This window comes from Penicillium rubens, assembly GCF_028828025.1.
Source record: "Penicillium rubens strain IBT 27055 chromosome Unknown utg000003l_segment0_segment0, whole genome shotgun sequence".
NCBI classification, from domain to species: Eukaryota; Fungi; Ascomycota; class Eurotiomycetes; order Eurotiales; family Aspergillaceae; genus Penicillium; species Penicillium rubens.
In genome coordinates, this window is record NW_026890601.1 from 1,155,084 (window position 1) to 1,173,425 (window position 18,342).

The window sequence follows — 18,342 nt, forward strand, 5'->3', positions numbered from 1 at the left end:
GTGCCTGATTATAGATACAGGGATTGGGGGCTGTAAGCTAACTAGTAGAAAAAGAGCCTCATTCCCTCATTCCCTCCTTTCTCCCTCTTCCCAGTACCAACTTCATACTCCCCGAGTAATAAGAAACTAGTAAAAGCGATCGAGCGTAACTAGTACCCGAGATAGTCTTCCTCCCTATGTAGATGAGGCATACCGTCGCTTTAAGCTAGATATGGTTAAAGATAAAGAGGCCTTGTTAGGTGCCTCGAACAGATCGTGTACGGGAGAAGTTTAGGGAACTACACGCCTACTCGATAGTAAGCGTTATATCTAGCCTCCGAGGAATATAGCTTATTTAGTTCATAATAGGAGTACGACTTCTATACTAGCTGATAGTTCCTTCGATAGCAATCAGATGGATGAGTATAAGTTAAAGGGAAAATCTATTGAAGTTATGGATTTGATATGGGAGCGCCTACATTAGACATACTTAGGTATACAACAAACACAGTATGTAGGTACCTACATATGTAGTTAGGTAGGTAGTTATATAGATCAAAATCAGACAGATAGCCCTAAAATGGGGATTATGACCAACTGGCCGCTATTTACGGCGACGTCATGTGTGGGGCCTCCCGAGGTCTCTCTCTCTTTGAACTTCATAACATCCGCCTTTGACTTGAAATCCCTTGGATATGCAGTATGCAGCTGTTTCAGCTGCATCTTCAACCTATTTGAATCCCTTGAGCTATGGAGAGCTTTGATGATGTTTCTCTGATTGGACTGGTGTCCCAGGAACCATCTGTCCACGATGACCATCTTCCGATTCCCTCAGACCCGAATTTGGCGAAGCAAGCCACAGGGGGACCAACTTCCACCCAAACGACGAGCGTCAGACCCTCTTCGCGAATAGAGCGCACCAATGACGCTGGAATAGTTGACGATGCCTCAGTCGTATCGGAATTCCCGTTGCCTTACAACCAACCGCCTGGGGCTCGGATTGAGGAAGAAGAAGGGGATGGGGAAGATGAAGAGCCACGGGTAGCAACTTCCTTTGAGCGAGAGGCTTCGCCGACTTTCGCGCAGAAACACCGATCAGCTTCAGACAACTCGGAGGACGAAGGGATCAACCGAATGCACAAATTTACGCTGTACGAAACCGCGACTCGATTCTATATGGTCGGGATCAATCTTGCGGAGACTCGTTTTCGGATTCTGAAAATTGATCGCACCTCGGACTCCGGAGAGCTGAATATTACTGAGGATGACATGGTATACAACAAAAGAGAGATGGTTCAGTTGCTGGATGCAATCGACGACGGCAACAAGAGCTCGGGCGGGTTGAAACAGAAGTGCAGCGCATGGGCATTGCTTGGCTTCATCCGATTCACAGGTGCATACTACATGCTACTCGTTACCAAGAGGGGCCAGGTTGCCATGCTTGGTGGTCACAATGTCTATCAAATCGACGAAACCGAGCTGATCCCATTGACCACCTCGGAGCCTTCACATCCTAAGGCCGAGAAGCATTCCGAGGAGGCACGGTATATTGCGATTCTAAATAATCTCGACTTATCGCGCTCTTTCTATTTCAGCTATTCCTACGACATCACTCGCACACTCCAGCATAATATCTGCCGGGATCGCGAGGCCCACCGGGATGGCCATCCACATCCGCCTTCACATGATTACCATTCCATGTTTATTTGGAACCATCATCTCCTTTCCCCTGCAGCTGAGGCCCTTAAGAACCCTTACGAGTGGTGTCTACCTATCATTCATGGATATGTGGATCAGTCAAAGATGAGTGTCTATGGACGAGTGGTCTACATCACAATCATCGCGCGTCGATCCCGATTCTTTGCCGGGGCACGCTTCCTGAAGCGAGGCGCAAACGACCTGGGATACGTGGCCAACGATGTGGAGACCGAACAGATTGTATGTGAACAGACAACAACATCATTCCATTCTGCTGGCCCAGGACTTCATGCAAACCCCCATTATACTTCGTATGTTCAACATCGTGGGAGCATTCCTCTTCACTGGACTCAAGATAACACGGGGGTATCGCCGAAACCGGATATTGAGCTTAATCTCGTGGATCCATTTTATTCGGCTGCGGCGTTGCATTTCGACGATCTATTTCGAAGATATGGCGCTCCAGTCTATGTCCTGAACCTGGTCAAATCCCGCGAACGAACTCCAAGAGAGTCAATACTTCTCAAAGAGTTCACCAACGCTGTGACTTACCTGAACCAGTTTCTTCCCGAGGATAAAAAGCTCATTTACGAGGCATGGGACATGAGCCGTGCTGCAAAAAGCCGGGATCAGGATGTTATTGAGACGTTAGAAGATATCGCAGGCCACATCATTCCCAAAATCGGCTTTTTCAAGAATGGGGATGACGCAGAATCCGGCTTACAGCTTCAAAACGGTGTCGCAAGGACCAACTGCATTGATTGCCTCGACCGAACAAATGCTGCACAGTTCGTCATTGGCAAGAGGGCACTTGGCTATCAGCTCCATGCTCTGGGTGTGATAGACGACACAACTGTAGAGTATGATACAGATGCTGTCAATCTCTTCACGAACATGTGGCATGACCATGGCGACACGATCGCTATTCAGTACGGCGGATCGCATTTGGTGAATACCATGGCTACCTACCGCAAGATCAATCAATGGAGCAGCCATTCTCGAGATATGGTGGAAAGCTTCAAGCGGTATTACAACAATTCTTTCCTTGATGCTCAGCGTCAAGAGGCATACAATCTCTTTCTTGGGAATTACACCTTCGCGCAGGGCATTCCGATGCTTTGGGATCTTCCTACGGATTACTATCTCCACCATACCGATCCCAAATCCCACTTCAACAGAAAGAAACCCAGCTACATCTCGTGGTACACACCCGAAAATCTAAAGCCCAGGGAGTTCCCACCCCTCCCATTCCATCCCAAAGCACCACTCTCACATTTCGATGACTTCTGGCTGGAATACTACCGACCACTCGCCCTGTCTTCTCTCTCTAAAGTTTTCTCCTTGAAAATGAACTCCACCTCCCGATACCTACCCCCAGTCCGCCCAGGACACCCAGTCCCCGATCTCAGCCCCTTCGTGCCGCGAATCCCGCCAGAGCAAATCCAGCGCGAGCGCCTACCACAGCGCAGCGTGAAGATCCAGGAGCCTTCCGACAGCCGCAGTCGCGCCTCATCAGTCACGACATCAGTACCCGAATCCGCACACACATGGGCCCACCAAGCCCCCTCGTCTGAGAAAGAACCCCCTCTCGCGGGCATCATCAAAGAGCCAGCTTTCAAAATCCCCCACGTATCCCGCATCCCACCCATCGACCCACCGGGTGCCAATACCACCCCCAGCAAAGCAGAGATCGCCCAGTGGACCCTCGGCCAGCTAGTCAATGACTCGCTGAGCCCCTCTGTCACCAGTGGCGAGGCAGAAGAATACGAGCGGTACATCAACCACCCGCTTAAGGTCCCACTTGTCGTCACATCCGAAGATGAAATGACTGCTTCATCGCTGCAAGACCACGGCTACAATCTCGATCTTCTGGAGTACGCGAATAAGTGCAATGTCGAGGAATCTGCGCTGGAGGCGAGGGCTGGGGTAAACATGCTTGCCTATGCTGAGTTCTTGGATGTCTCTGAGGATGGTCTTACTGTCGTCGGAGAGGATTATGAGAAGAAGAGGTATAAACGGTACCGCCAGTGGTTGCGCGGGAAGAGTCTCTTCAAGCAGCGGGTTGATCCGTGATGCTACGAACTGAGTATCTGTTTTTCGTTTTGTTTTAGCGTTCAGAGCAACAAATTGATACCCTCACTGCATCTTATTCTACGTTATTAAAGGTTCTATGGGTAGTGTCCACTTCCTACCACCCAGATACCAAGAGCAAATTTGTTTAAACCCAGCAGACATCTTCAATCGAGATTGCCATAATTGTTGCTATAATGTTTTCCCTAGATAACACCCCAGACATACAATGCCAATAACGATCAAGCAAAAAGACCCTTAAGCTCTGCATCCGCATCAACAAGCTCCTGAAACTCCTTCTCTACATTTTCCTTGACCTGCACCTGTTCCGGCTCTGGGACATCAGCTGCAATAGTAACAGGGTTCAGCAAAACAAGCCTCAAAACCTGCAGCGTCTGCTGCAACTCGCGCTTCAACCTAGCCAGCTCAGCCACGGAGTCCCTGTTATCCTCGGCAATATGGAGCCAGCACGAACACAGCCCACTCAGGATCTCACCGCGCCAGCGCCATATCCGTGGGTGTGCGTTCTTGATCACCGCTTGTGTAGCTGCTGCTGCAGCTAGCAAGAGTTGGGGGTGTGCTGTGCCGAATGGGTTTGATAGTGTTGTGAAGAGGACTGGGATCAGTTCTTGGAGGTACTTTGTAGTGTGGATTCCTAGCTCGTTGATAACGATTGTTATCTTTTCTAGGAGGAAAGTCGAGAGACGGGGGTGTGGGAAGGATGCTGCTGAGCCCGTAGCTGGAGTGCTGGAGCTGACGTGGTGGAATGAGGAAATGAGGTTTGATCGGAGGATTTTGGTGAGGCTGGTCGTGTAGGCTTCTTTATCCTTTTCGGATTGGGTGGGGCCTTTGTAGGCGGTTTTGAAGGTAGAGAGGAGGGCTGGATATGCTGCTCCTAGTAGATCTAAGGATCTGTCCTCGGGTGTGATGGATGGTAGGGATAGAAGACATGGCGCGACGGCGTCTTCGAAGACAGAGGTGAGGTTGGTTCGTCGGAGGATGTCTGAGTTACTTTCTTGGATCGGTTGCAGCAGCTGAGTGAGTAGGGCACAGCCTTTTGTTTTGAAGGGGAGATTGTTGTCGTCAACCATTGCTAGGATGGTGGGCACGAAAAGCTGGAAGTGCGCTTCGAATTGTGTCTTGTCCTCGGGTTGGTACTGCGAGAGGATCCAAGACAGCACAGATGCGACGTATATATCGGTAGTCTTCCAAGGCTTCGCTGATGCATCCAGATCGCTTGCACCGAAGCGAGGCAGAGTCTGAGGATGGAAGTTTTTGCGGCCGGCACTGGTGATGGCGGGGTTTTTTGTCTTTGCAAAGAGAGGCCTGATCCTCTCTCTGAGGATGAAGTCGATAGCAGGCCAGAATGTATTGCCACGATGAGTGTCCTGCACCCACACGCTCATGAGCATCGATGCCGCATTGTAGCTCTCTGATGTGGCCCATGGGTTTTGCTCGTTGGCAAAACATGCGCCCGCGAGAAGAATATCGGCCGCATTGTCTGGCTTGCCATTTGGCAATCCTGCCAAGGGCTTGTTTAGAACCAAAATCAGCTCCAGTGCGAGCTCGGATCTAAACCGACTCTCGTTCTGGGCTTTGATGATATCTGTGTGGCATAATTAGTAAAGGCTTCAGATGTTTATAGAAAGAACTTACCGTCTGAAACCTCGGCAGTCTCATCGAAATCGACTGCGAAATCGGACGAAGGCAGAGCAGCAGCACTGGCCCAGTCGAACAAGTTGTTCACGGCTTTGGCCTCGGCTGGTTTCAAGGGTCGCGGGCCTTGGTCTTTCGGCAGCATGCCATCCCAGTAGTCAATATAACTGGTCACGGTGACGAGGCTCTCACAGATCTGAAAAATTAGTGCATTTGTCTTTATTCAATTGGTAGAATCATACATTCAAATGCGTTGAGTGATCGTAAGCAGCAACGTCTTGCCATAATTGAGCCAAATCACTTTTGGACGCAGCCGCAACGGCGGGGAAGAAACCGACTGGCATTTTGCCAGGGTTCTGCACGAGCGCCTCTCGGGCTTCTTTGCGCAGTTTATCCATTGCTGAAATATTTACAAAAGAAGAGGAAGTTGTAAAAGTTCTACTTTAATGTTGTCCGCGAATCGGATTTTCATTTGTCATCGGGATCTTCAACGTCACTCTAATTCTGCTCGTCGACGGGCGATCTCCTCCAACGCCTTTTCCTTGTCGGTGCTATCAGGATGAAGAAGTTGCCATTCCAGGGCCATGTTAACTGCCTTGGACATCCAAGGTCCCTTTTTGGCTCCCAGGCTTTTCATAATTTCGTCCCCGTTTACAATGGGCTTGAGCTCACAAACACCCTCCAGATCGTTTTCTACAATGTACGCAAGGAAATGGTCGTACTCACCGGCCACTAAACATCGTGAGAATGGGATCTTAAAACCAACGGGATGGATCTTACCTTCTGCAAAGTCACGGAGCGCCATATTTTCTTGCAAGATAGCCAGGAGAATGCAAAACTTCCAGTCCTTATTCCACGATCGCATTTGCAACCCAACGCGCTGTCGGATTTCTGCCGGTGTTCCACTCATCTGGTTGGTGAGAAGGGCATTTTTGGTTGCGATTGTTTCCTTGTAATGCAGAGCAGCAGCGCGGAGCGCATTGAGCGTCTTATTGTCACTGCGAAGGCTCTCCCTGCCAACCTCAACCGCTCGCGGGGGCAAGGGCTTTCCTTTCCCGGTGCGGCCGGGAATCGATGTCCAGGGAGCAAAGGTTGCAATCATCCAGGCGTAGTATATGGTAGTTTCGTCGCGGAATAGGACCCCACGAATGCGCTTAGTAACTGCCTGAACTTCTTCGCTGTCACCAGCCTCTGGATGCAGCAATCGTGCCAAAGTATTGTAGGCAAGGGGCCATGTTGATGTATCAGCCTTGACGTCGTCATGATGATTAGCGAAGATAGTGGGGAACAGTTGGAGTCGATCAATGAACTGCAATGCACCGCGAGGGTCGGGCCCTAAGATATCAGACACGACTTGTCAGAAATGTAAAGTATCGGGTAAGTGCAATGACTCACCACGCAACATCTTTTCAACCTCCGTTCCCACGCGCTCTTTACTAATTTTGAGCTTCAATGCTTCGCGGATATCTTCAATCTGCATAGCGGCTTCGGTTTCGGCCTCGATTTGGTACCCAAGTCTGCTGGCAAAGCGAATCAATCGAAGCACACGCAGTGGGTCATCTTTGAAGGTTTGGTATGGTTCCATTGGGCATCGAATAATATTCTTCTTCATGTCGTCCAGTCCTCTCTCTGTGAGATCCTCCAGCCGTGACTCATTAAGATTGTAGAAAAGTGCATTGATAGTTGCATCGCGTCTCAGTGCGTCTTCGACAGCGGTGCCGAACTCCATCTGAGGATTTCGACTGTCATCTGTGTATGTTTCCTTCCGTAGATTGACCAAGTCAATATCCAATCCGAAGATCTTGGTTGTGACGGTCTCGAGGTGCTTTGACTTCTCCGGGTTAGCCTCAATCTTGTGAAGGCTCACAATGGCGTCGTGCATTTCCCCATTCGGTAGGCCTTTCTTGTAATTTTCAAGATGCTCTGGAACATCCAGGTAGTCTTTTAGGGCCATACCAAACTGGTATCCCGTCATGTTGCTGATGCCCACGTCGATATCATGGCTATCGACTCCGAGCAGCTTGTCCCTGACCCACCCACCTGTGAAGCGCAAGACAGTTTCGGAGTGATCTTTGGCGGTGCTGCCTCCCTCGGGGATCTTCTGTTCGGTGATGTAATGGGCGACATCGAGGAGTAGGGTTCGTAGGGTGCTCTCAAGCGGAGTGAGCTCGATGGTAGGCATGGCGGGGCTCATGGTTGGATATGAGCCTTCCCGCGTTGGGGAGGAAATGCGCCGCCTCTTTCTGACTCGATCTGAGAAGTCCGGGTCCGATTCGGGGTTGCGCATGGAAGTGCGACAAGGTACGGATGCAGAGTAGGTTCGGAGGGGTAGATGTTGAAACAGGCCTATTTGACCAGCTCTTCTCGCTAGAGTGCGGGTAAGTGGAGCTTCAACTGAAGAGAGACCAAAAGTCTTAAATAGATACACGAAAGGGCGCAACGGCATTGAACCTAGCCAGGTCAGATGCTCTGAGAAAGTGAGTCAGTTTGATTGTCGATAAGCATGGCTCTCACGTGGTTTGCATCACCAGTTGGAGATCAACCAGCCTCTGCCTGAAAGTACTATGTATTGCATTTACAATCGACAAGATAATTCTCCACCTTCTTAAAAGCTCTAGTGCCCAACCTGTCCACGGGTCCTGTCGCTCTATTTCGTTGCCCGTGTCAGTGCTTATCGGCCCGAATCCGTCAACTTGGCTTTCTCCCCAACAACACCTCCGTGAAGCCGCATCCCACTCGCTCTATTACACCTCGTTCGACCTCATCTACCAGTCGATGGGGCCTGTCCATCAAATACACTCGCTCTAAATCTGCACAAAGCAGCAGGTGTCCGCCCATGACATCGCCCGGAGATGCTGCTCCGGTCAAACCTCCGCCGTCCTTCTCCCCCGGCGTTGCGCGAGTCGCATCCACATCACCATCACGATACCCCGGGGAGCATGAAACAACTCAATCTTTAGACGCCGAACTGGCAGAATCCCAGACCGTCTCATCGCCGACCCCTCTTTCAGCCACGGTCGCCGAATTACCAATACGATCTGGCTCGTCGCACTCGCGCTCTGGGAGGTCTTCCACCCCGCAGTTGGCAAGGTCATCGATCGGTTCGCCTTTTGATGGAAGATCCGACGGCTCGGAAGATATAAGATCATCAATTATCCGGTCATTCTCACCCACGATCGCAGTCCACGCCTCCGAGGATACCGACGATCTGGTGAGGAACAAGGGGTTCAAGGGTGGATTTTGGGAGTTAATCCGGCCCTTTGGGGAAACAGTTTCCGGAAAGGTCGTGATTCGGGACAGTATAGGCTCGAGTCGTGCCTGGGAGGACTATGGAGTGCGCTTTGCCGATTTCAAAGGGATCGGCAGGACTCCGTCTAATCGAGACTCTGGGCCCCTGGCGCAGATGGAAGAAGTGTTGGCCAAGCAGTTAGACTCTTCAGGTGGCATGCTTGGTGCATCGGTACGGACAAAGGACGTTTTGGGACTCCCTGCAACAACTCCACTATGCAAGTCGTTTTTGCAACAACTGTTGTGCTCGGCACCTACAGCGCCTCACGAGACATTTGGCCACCCAGTGGCCAATGTAATAGCCATCAGCTCTCGCAACGCAGCTCCGTTGGAGACGCTCAGGCAGCTCTATGCTGATGGTACTACTGGGGACAAACAGCCACCGGACTGGGTCAACCAGGAGTATCTTCGATATTACGTTTTAGTTCATGACGAAGAACGAGATGATATTACGGAATCTATCAAACTATATGATCAGATGAAGCGGCACTTTGGGCTACACTGTCATCTTTTGAGACTTCGGAGCAGCCAGTGTGTGGTGACAGACGATGATAGCATGCAGGTCCCCCAGTGCGAATGGCTCTCGCCGTCAGAGCATTTGTCGGGGGCAGGCGAAGCAGGCAAGTTTGTTCGTCACCACACAAGCAGACGTAAGCTAATTTTTCTCCAGAAGCCTTGGTTGACCTCGGGACTGACGGCACGCCATATCTCTTTGGCTCCGATGCTACTGCGATTAGGGCATTCATTCGAGAACTAGTGGTACAGTCCGTCATTCCATTCATGGAAAATAAAGTAGCTGTCTGGAACGACCAGGTTGCATCTCGGAGGCGTGGTATAAGTGGCAGGTTTATGTCGATGTCTCGGCGATGGGCTGGCTTCGGTTCAAGCTCGCGTTCAAGCATTGGAGGCTCGTCGGGTGGTAACAGCGGGAACTACGATCCAACACGACACTCTTATAGCCCAGACTCCCCGGAGGCTATCTTGCGGAAGATGGCGGACTTTGCGTTCATGCTCCGCGATTGGAAGCTAGCGGCGTCCACATATGAGATGATTCGGTCGGATTATGGCAACGACAAAGCCTGGAAGTATCATGCTGGTGCCCACGAAATGTGCGCTGTTAGTATGCTTCTAAATCCATTGGCCACATCAGCCAAAATCAAGCTTGAGAGCGTTGACCAAATGTTCGAGACTGCGTGCTACTCCTACCTCACACGTTGTTCAGATGCGCCGCACGCACTGCGCTGTTTATCCCTAGCGGTTGAGCTTCTCAAGTCTCGCGGCGGGTCAGCCACTGAGAGCGCAGCCAAATGGGCCATGCGGGTCATGGACTTTGGCCTTGTGGGCTCAGCGGGACAGATTATATACACCGAAAGGGTAGCAGCTTGCTATGCGTCCAAGACACCAGTGGGAGCCGCAAAATGGGGCGGGCGTCGCCGAAAAGCCGGCATGTGGAGCATCCTTGCTGCCGATCAATGGCTCAAAGCTGGCCAACCCACCCTGGCCTCAGCCTGTCTGGAAGAAGCCGAGCGTCTCTATGCTGACGTGTTGCAGGCTGACGGGGTGTTCCCCATGCCTGAGATGCAGAGCTTCGTGGACAATCTGCGCCATGCTGTCAAAGTCGAATATCTTGGAGCGAGGGGATTCGATACCCGAGAAGCACCGGCTAGTGAGGATCCCCTGGACACTGAAGAGACCAGCGAGAAACTCGACATGCGCCACCATCGCCGGTCTTTGGTCGGGCCTCCTATGCAGCTGGATGCTGGAGCCCTGAACACGACGCAGGGACCTCTGGATTCTCAGAGTCCACCCAATGATGACTTTGAACGAGCTTAGACTCACTACAGCCTTAATACCTCATCATAGCATATAAGCATAGAATACGAATATGTTCAAACAGGAATTTGAGTACTGCCTTTAGATGTCTAACCCTTACTCCGGGTAGAGGTGTGTGGGGTATTGCTTCGCGTGCGAATATATACACCTCTTGTATCAAGAGTAAGAGGACATGCGAACTGTTGGCCTAAAGAAAGGCTGTAATTGCTCACCCTACTCTTGAAACATCCGTTCGGGACCACAATGTACATTTAGACGCGTGTCACGTGGGGCTTATCGATAAAGCTATGCAGTCCGGTAGATGCGCAGATGCGCAGACGCCAGGTGACTCCCCCATCTGCTTTGTCTGCGAGGCCCGAAGAAAACAACTTGTCCTATTATTTGCTTAGAGCGAGACACATCATTTTCCCTCAACATACGCTTGCATAATGAGTGAACTACTGAAATATATTCTCACTCACGAGGAAGCATTCCGAAGGTAAATACCGAGTCGCAAAGACCACAACACAGAAAGAATACCGTACTTACTCAATGCCATATCTTCAGAAACCGTTTACCCTCTCTCTACTCAGACTTCACGCCTCAGAAGAAGACAAACCCCGACGGCTACGCCGTTAACGTTGCCGCATGGGAACAAGCACTCAACCGAGCCGCGAAGCGCGGTTATACCTCATCACGCGGTGTACGGGTACGTTCCGGCTCGACCGTATCAGCTAAGAGTGGAACAGCACCCACGAAGCGCAAGAAGACCGACCACCTGATTTTGCGAACGGATGAGTCGCTGCTCCGGGATTTAGAGAGTCCGGAGTGGGGGAGACCCGTAGCTCTGGGCACTGTATTTGTGGGTCTATTATCTTTCCTTTAGAGTGTCTTGAGCTAATCAATGGGTGTTACAGGATGAGGCAGTGCGCAAGAATTCCATGATTCCATTGCCAGTTTACAAGACCACTGCCGGGCTTCTGCAAAAGAAAAGTCAATGGAAGTTAATTGATCCTGGGGTTCTGAGTCCTTGGAATGTCATGAGCTGGGGAACCCGGCAGCTGAAAGGGTTTGTCGTAGGTTCTGAGAGCGATTCAGCGCCGAAGCTGCAGGTGCAGGAATTGGTCTTGGTAGAGAACCTACAGGAAGCGGCAGACCTAGCAGTCAAGAAAGCCACTGGCAGCTACTCATCCAAGCTTGACCTTATATACTCCAGGGAAAGTTTTGTTGAAGAGTTCGCGGCCATACTGAATGATGCTACGGAATTATCAGATACTGATTTTGATGTCTTGTTGCTCTATTTATCCCGCGATAGCGGTGCTATTGCATACGATGGCAGGGTAAGTTGGACTATATAATCATGGCCAGAATACCCACCCATTAACTGATGTGGCTAGACGATCAAGTTCAAATCAGCAGATGAATCAGCAGAGATCACCCAGCAGGACACAACCATTGCATCCATCAAGACGTTGGTGTCGACTATGTCAAAACAGGTCACGAGCCTTGAAGCAAAGATTGCCGAGCTGACTGCCTCTGCAAAGACGGCATTGGCGAATAAGAACCGCATCTCAGCGTTGTCCGCCGTGCGTTCCAAGAAACTGGCTGAACACAACCTCCAGCAGAGGTTCAACACTCTCATGCAGCTCGAAGAAGTTTATTCGAAGATCGAGCAAGCCGCCGGCCAGGTGGACATGGTCCAGGTCATGCAGGCAAGCACTGGTGTGCTTCGCGGTCTGCATACCCAGATCGGCGGTGCTGAGAGGGTTGAGGACATCGTTGAAGAATTGCGGGAAGAAATGACCAAGGTCGATGAGGTCGGAAGCATCATGAACGAGGCCGGCCCGGTCATTGACGAGGGAGAGATTGATGATGAGCTCGCGGCAATGGAGAAGAGCGACAGAGAGGCGAGAGAGAAGGAGGAGGCAGCAGTTACCGAGAGGAGGCTTGCCGAACTGGACAGCGTCAAGCAAGCCTCCGATGAGGCTTCTCGCCAAGCACATGCGGCCAAAAGTGCGGACTCAGCGCTGGCAGATAACATCATTGACAGGCTCTCTAACATGTCTGTTGAGGACCGTCCGATGCAAGCGAACTGAGCCTCCCGAATTGCGGAAGAGATTTTTGCCTTACGTGGAAGAATAACTTGCTCTTCTTGGTGCTTCTCAATTCGAGCTCAACATGACTTGTTTTGAGATCACCCAGATAGGTCAATGACATTATTGCCATCTGTGTCTGGGCCAAACTCAACGCGTGCACCATCCACCGGTAATCCTGCACCCTGCTGGGATTGTGGTTCCTTTTGTCCAGATGAAGACGGACATCCTCCAGGTATAGTCTGTCGTGCCTTGGCCTCACTCTTTTTACGCGCATTTGCGATCAAACGCTTGAAATCGTCATCGTGGCTGTTTGACCACTCACTGGCGTCGAAGTCCTTGCGCATCACATTATTGGAAGTGGTGAATGGCGACGGCGCTGTTGCATGTCCACCCTGAGTGCGTTCCCAAATGTCCAGTTCCTGGAGCAATACCCGCTTAGGCTTGGGGTGTTTGGAGTCGCAATTTGCATTCCACAAGTTCATCCACTCCGTATGACGTCTCTGCAACAGCTGTTTCTGTCCCCAGTCGGGGATTCCGAGATCTCGGAGCTTTTTCCGCAATGCGTTATCCTTTAATATGGAGTAGTTTATAGCCGGAAGCCGCTCGGGCTGTTTGCTGGGGAGGTTGAGGCCTTTTTGGGGTGCGCCTTTTAACGACCTGTAATATCAATTAGCGCCATGTTATAGACGTATGCAATATAGTTAACTTACCCGAAAGATGCTGTCTTTGTAGGGGTTTTCTTGGGCGAGTCTTCTTCCTGTTGGTGTACGTTCAGGTGTGGAAATACAGCCTCCTCCTTCATTTTGCGAAAGCATATTGGGCATGCAACCAACCCATCTTCTGCGAGGCGATTAGACGGGTCGGGTATCCGTGTGATAAAAGTGTCATACCGGGGATATATTCTTCGTCGTCCTGACTGTCCTCGATGACCTCAGGGACGATCTGAGGCACAGTTCGCTCCCGTGCGGAGCTATCTATGGATTTTTGAGAACGAGTCCGTCGGCCTTGCGAATTTGTTTCTGGGACCTGTAGCTCCTCCTCTTCTAGGTGATTGACCTTCCGCTTCTTTTGGGCCGGCTTCTCTATCTCTTCCTCTCCCCTAGCAAGGCGCGTGTTTTCCCTCCTCGCAAGTTCAAGTACACTGGGTCGTGCCAATTTAAACGCGTCGACGAGTTCCTGCACTGCCCAATTGCGACGCAGTTTGAGCTCTTGGTCAGAGCTCCGACACGCCGGACACTTGCCTTCGGTGCTGAGGCAACGGCGAATGCATAACGAGCAGAATGTGTGGCTGCATGAAGTAATGACGGGGTTATCGAAGAAGTCTTTGCAGACCTGACATCGTAACGAGGATTCGAACGGCGCAAGTAGTGAAAGGGGCGTTTCCAACCAATCGGTGGAGTCTGGGAGATCGAACGACTGATCCATTGAATCGAGACTTGAGCCCTGAGCGCTCCAGCTCTTTCTGTAGAAATTCCAACCGGGTTCGCCCGGCGACAGCAAACGAAAGAAGAGAACGTGAGTGGAGAGCCGCTGAGCAAGACCGCAAATGCCAAGACCCGCTGACTGATACGCGTTAAGTGGTTAAACACGCGTCAGAGCAACTTGCATTTGAACAGCAACCATGGACTCAAAGTTGTATCTGGCTGAGAATGTTCTCAATGAGCGACGCCCAGTATGATTTCTATATGTCCTTCAGACAAGGAGGAGCTAATTGGGATTAGGTCACATATCGCCTATTAAGCCGCGCGCTCAAAGTGCACGCCAATCGCGCCAAACAGTATGTTCAGTGTTCGCAATGACAAAGATCGTATGGAACTAACACTGGCACTCTGTTGCATAGGATTCTTTTTGAATTCCACCGTAATGAGAATGCGAAGAAGCCACAGACCGTCCACGCTACCTACGTCATCTCCGGTATCCAGAAAGCGCCCGAGCCGGCCCCTACGAACGGCCATGCGGACGATGAAGATGAGATGATGCAGAGTAGTCCATACCTGCCAAGCTCAATGCCGAATCAGGATGTGACCTCGGACTCAATTCGCACTGCCTCGATCGTGTTAGCACGGGAGGAAGACTTGGAAGGTACGCAGATTCAGGGATCTCGGTGATGGACAGTACTGAATGAGTGGAACAGATGCGAAATCAACATTCCAGTCGATATCTACAATCCATGTCTACAGTCTTCAGCCTACGGCTCTACCGGATTTGAATGTGTTGGTTGATGCCAACCGGGAGATCTTGAGTACACACGGGCAGGAGGATCCATTGGAGTGTGGGAAGCAATGGGGTATGATCCAGAATCGGAACGTCAAGGTAGGCCATTGATTACTTCGACAGATTTACCCCGATCTAATGTTTATATGATCCAGCGGAGGACTGGCGCGCGCCCGCCGCCGCCTGCAGCTCCAGCCGTGAAGGCGCAGGGTGCCAAGACATCGAAGCCTTCGACAGAGTCGACGGTGCCCGCTAAGCGGCCGCTGCAGAAGGAAGCATCCCCAGCGAAGACGGAAGCTACCAAGTCCGATGAACCGAAGTCTGAGCCATCCTCTGCTGCCAACTCCCAGACATCCTCAAAGCCTTCAGGTAAAGCTGCACCAGCAAAGCAAAAAGGCAACCTTTTCAGCTCTTTCGCCAAGGCGAAGCCAAAGACAAAGACATCAGTTCCCGCAGAACCGGTTCGTGCCATCACTCGTGCTGCCTTTTTCATGTATTTTTGTTGTTCGTCACTGATCTTATTTTACTAACTTTGACTACAGGCCGCACCGAGTGCAGAAGATGGTTAGTTAACCTCACTCGGCTTTGATACATTAGCTAACATCTTCTAGTCGTGCTTGACGATGCCTCTGAAGAAGAGGCGGAAGAATTGTTCCCTGATAGTACCGATACAGTAGCAGCAGCAACCCGTGAGAACAGGAAAGAGCGCGAGGATAAGCTCAAGAAGATGATGGATGATGACGATGATGACGATGAGGCTGACGGTACGCTCTGGCCCTCAAACGCCAACTGGAAAGGTATCGGCTGACATGGATCCAGATGAAGATATGCCCGATGCCGATGACGAGCCACGGGAGCCCACGCCCGTTGAGCAACCGCCACCATCGAAGCCGGCGGAACTTAAAGAAGAAGTGACCGTACAGGGCGGCCGACGACGAGGCAAGCGGCAAGTCATGAAGAAGAAGACGGTCAAGGACGAGGAAGGATACTTAGGTCCGTGCATCATGCTGAGACCCATTGATTTGCCGAGATGTACTAATCTGTTACAGTTACCCGGGAAGAAGCAACCTGGGAGTCTTTCTCCGAGGATGAGCCGGTGCCTAAGAAGAAGCCCGCAGTCAATGTTCCCAAGGCCAAGGCTGGCAAAGCTGCGGGACAGGGTAATATCATGTCTTTCTTTGGGAAGAAGTGATCTCTGTAGTATTATTGAGGTGTCCAATGAATTTCTAAAAGCATAGATATATAATACCCAAGCATATATCCAGTTCATTCCTCTCATGAAGAGTATACCAACTCCAAAAAAGGAAATTCCGAGATGTCGATCTTCTCCGCACTTCATGTGGGGAAGAGTGACATTGTCCCTAGACCAATGTCACCTCGATTTCGCGGTGTACTTTGTATTCCTCCGAGGAAATTCCCTTAGAATTCATATACAGGGCCGTGGAGCTCAAAATGCACCCATGCAGTCACGGAGAAATTCTATGCGAGTAGTGGAATGTATCCCTGTCTGGTTGGGATCGACATACATCCCCTCTTATTTACCCCGGCCTTCTTCCTTGTAGCAGTGAAATCCTGTCCCTCAATTTCTTCCGACTTGACACCTGCGCCATGACTCTTCCTGCCGTCCTTGCAGTCGCGCTGCTGGGGCTCCAGGCTGCCGCCCTCCCAGGCAGAGACGACCCAGCCATATTGCGACGCGCCTGCCCAGACTACACCTCCTATGCATCAACACCGCAGTGAGTATCTACGATCCGACATGTGCCTAATAAATGCTAAACAATGATTTAATATCACAGCGCTCCCTATAGTGGAGGTCCCTTGAACCTTCCCTTTCAGCGACCTGCTGAAGCATGTCGGACATTCTCATCTCCCGCCGTGGAGAAGGTCATTGACGATATCACCTCGCGCCTAGTCGATAAGGACCTGGCTCAGTTATTCCGAAATGCATTTCCAAATACCTTAGATACCACAATTCGGTGGCATACGAACGGATCAACATCATCCGGCACCAATGCCAAGCGAGACGGTGCGCAATGGACCGGAGTGCAGACGTTCATCGTGACGGGAGATATCAACGCTGAGTGGCTTCGGGACTCAACAAATCAACTCAAAAACTACCAGAAACTGGCTGCTAAGGACAAGAGTCTTTACTCGCTCATCCTAGGTGCTATCAACACGCAGTCCGAGTTCGTCATCCAGTCGCCCTATTGCAATGCTTTCCAGCCACCGGCTCTCAGCGGTATCAAGCCGGAAGCCAGCACCCAAAAAGACACCGTGCATCCAGCCTATGATGAGTCTTTTGTATTTGAGTGCAAGTATGAACTTGACTCCCTGGCCCATTTCCTACAGCTAGGCACCGAGTTCTACGAGAATACTGGTTCAACTGAGTTCTTGACGGACCGATGGTATAAAGCGCTCGAAACTGTGCTGAAAACAATTGATGCTGAGTCTCAGCCCACCTTCAATACCCATGGCCAATTCATCCAAAACCAGTACACGTTCCAGCGCGAGACTACCATTGGCACCGAGACTCTCAACCTAGCTGGTGTTGGCAATCCGCTAAATAGCGAGACCGGCCTAATTCGCAGCGCCTTCCGTCCTAGTGATGATGCTACAATTCTAGGCTTTTTCATTCCACCGAACGCTATGATGTCCGTGCAGCTCCAAAAGACGGCGGAAGTCATCAAGGCAGCCGGTGGACCTGCAAGTCTCGTCGCAGACCTACAGGAACGCGGCACCAAGCTAGCTAAGGCAGTTCGCGACCACGGCATTGTTCAACACCCCAAATATGGAGATGTCTACGCATTTGAAGTTGACGGGTATGGGTCACGTATTCTCATGGACGACGCCAACATCCCCTCACTGCTCTCGTTGCCTTACCTCGGCTTTGTGGACAAATCAGACACCGTCTACAAGAATACACGCCAAATGATCACCGACAAGGCCTCCAACCCGTACTACCTGGTAGGTCCGCAGTTCCACGGCATCGGTGGTCCACATATCGGTCTTGAGAACGCCTGGCCCATGTCTCTACTTGTCCAGGCTATGACCTCTGATGACGACGATGAGATCATTGGAAACCTCAACCTCGTTCGTAACTCCAGCTTGCTTGGACTTGTCCACGAGTCTATTAATGTTACGAACATCAAGGACTATACCCGTCCTTGGTTCGCGTGGGCCAACTCGGTCTTCGCGCAGACTGTTCTTAAGATTGCTGCTGAGAGACCTCATTTGATCTTCGGTACCGATGCGAAGCCTTATATTGTTTAATAGGGTTGACAGACTATTTGTTTGTGACTTGGGCTTCTTTGGCGTTTCTTGAAAATACCCGTGGACCTTAATCATACCCTTATATCGTTCGGTTTGTTATCCATTGCATGAAATTTGGGAATGTGAGGCATTTGACCTTTGACCGTTATGCCCCTTCGCAGTCTACTCTATGTTGTAGAAGGGAATACCGACGCCTTAGTTATTCTCCAGTAAGCAAATCAACCGCTGACTGCCTAGTTATCGTAACAAATAAATAATC

At 50.9% G+C, this 18,342-nt stretch overlaps 8 protein-coding genes across 8 annotated transcripts; 5 read left to right on the forward strand and 3 right to left on the reverse strand.

Moving 5' to 3' along the window:
- Positions 1 to 729: 729 nt before the first annotated feature.
- Positions 730 to 3,750, forward strand: N7525_006634 (phosphatidylinositol-3,5-bisphosphate 5-phosphatase; the record flags this gene model as incomplete). Its single annotated transcript, XM_002568853.1, has 1 exon — positions 730 to 3,750. The coding sequence occupies one exon, from the start codon at positions 730 to 732 to the stop codon at positions 3,748 to 3,750; it is 3,021 nt and encodes a 1,006-aa protein (XP_002568899.1).
- Positions 3,751 to 3,989: 239 nt separating this feature from the next.
- On the reverse strand, positions 3,990 to 5,801 carry N7525_006635 (Tti2 family protein; the record flags this gene model as incomplete). Its single annotated transcript, XM_002568852.1, has 3 exons — positions 3,990 to 5,353; positions 5,404 to 5,599; positions 5,646 to 5,801. The coding sequence occupies 3 exons, from the start codon at positions 5,799 to 5,801 to the stop codon at positions 3,990 to 3,992; spliced, it is 1,716 nt and encodes a 571-aa protein (XP_002568898.1).
- Positions 5,802 to 5,896: 95 nt separating this feature from the next.
- N7525_006636 (tRNA adenylyltransferase) lies at positions 5,897 to 7,849 on the reverse strand (the record flags this gene model as incomplete). The annotated part of the gene is made up of 3 exons (XM_002568851.2): positions 5,897 to 6,135; positions 6,184 to 6,738; positions 6,799 to 7,849. 3 exons carry the CDS (start codon positions 7,847 to 7,849, stop codon positions 5,897 to 5,899), a joined length of 1,845 nt encoding a protein of 614 aa, XP_002568897.2.
- A 390-nt stretch (positions 7,850 to 8,239) lies between these two features.
- Positions 8,240 to 10,524, forward strand: N7525_006637 (TRAPP III-specific subunit 85 family protein; the record flags this gene model as incomplete). The annotated part of the gene is made up of 2 exons (XM_061213793.1): positions 8,240 to 9,323; positions 9,362 to 10,524. The coding sequence occupies 2 exons, from the start codon at positions 8,240 to 8,242 to the stop codon at positions 10,522 to 10,524; spliced, it is 2,247 nt and encodes a 748-aa protein (XP_061068224.1).
- Positions 10,525 to 10,952: 428 nt separating this feature from the next.
- Positions 10,953 to 12,599, forward strand: N7525_006638 (putative vacuolar sorting protein SNF7 family protein; the record flags this gene model as incomplete). The annotated part of the gene is made up of 4 exons (XM_002568849.2): positions 10,953 to 11,002; positions 11,071 to 11,365; positions 11,421 to 11,843; positions 11,901 to 12,599. The coding sequence occupies 4 exons, from the start codon at positions 10,953 to 10,955 to the stop codon at positions 12,597 to 12,599; spliced, it is 1,467 nt and encodes a 488-aa protein (XP_002568895.2).
- Positions 12,600 to 12,697: 98 nt separating this feature from the next.
- On the reverse strand, positions 12,698 to 14,024 carry rad18 (E3 ubiquitin-protein ligase RAD18; the record flags this gene model as incomplete). Its single annotated transcript, XM_002568848.1, has 3 exons — positions 12,698 to 13,256; positions 13,310 to 13,439; positions 13,490 to 14,024. 3 exons carry the CDS (start codon positions 14,022 to 14,024, stop codon positions 12,698 to 12,700), a joined length of 1,224 nt encoding a protein of 407 aa, XP_002568894.1.
- A 196-nt stretch (positions 14,025 to 14,220) lies between these two features.
- N7525_006640 (uncharacterized protein) lies at positions 14,221 to 16,005 on the forward strand (the record flags this gene model as incomplete). The annotated part of the gene is made up of 9 exons (XM_002568847.1): positions 14,221 to 14,271; positions 14,321 to 14,376; positions 14,440 to 14,681; positions 14,734 to 14,912; positions 14,969 to 15,274; positions 15,356 to 15,377; positions 15,425 to 15,577; positions 15,633 to 15,806; positions 15,863 to 16,005. 9 exons carry the CDS (start codon positions 14,221 to 14,223, stop codon positions 16,003 to 16,005), a joined length of 1,326 nt encoding a protein of 441 aa, XP_002568893.1.
- A 416-nt stretch (positions 16,006 to 16,421) lies between these two features.
- N7525_006641 (glycoside hydrolase family 125 protein) lies at positions 16,422 to 18,083 on the forward strand (the record flags this gene model as incomplete). The annotated part of the gene is made up of 2 exons (XM_002568846.1): positions 16,422 to 16,549; positions 16,610 to 18,083. 2 exons carry the CDS (start codon positions 16,422 to 16,424, stop codon positions 18,081 to 18,083), a joined length of 1,602 nt encoding a protein of 533 aa, XP_002568892.1.
- Positions 18,084 to 18,342: the final 259 nt, after the last annotated feature.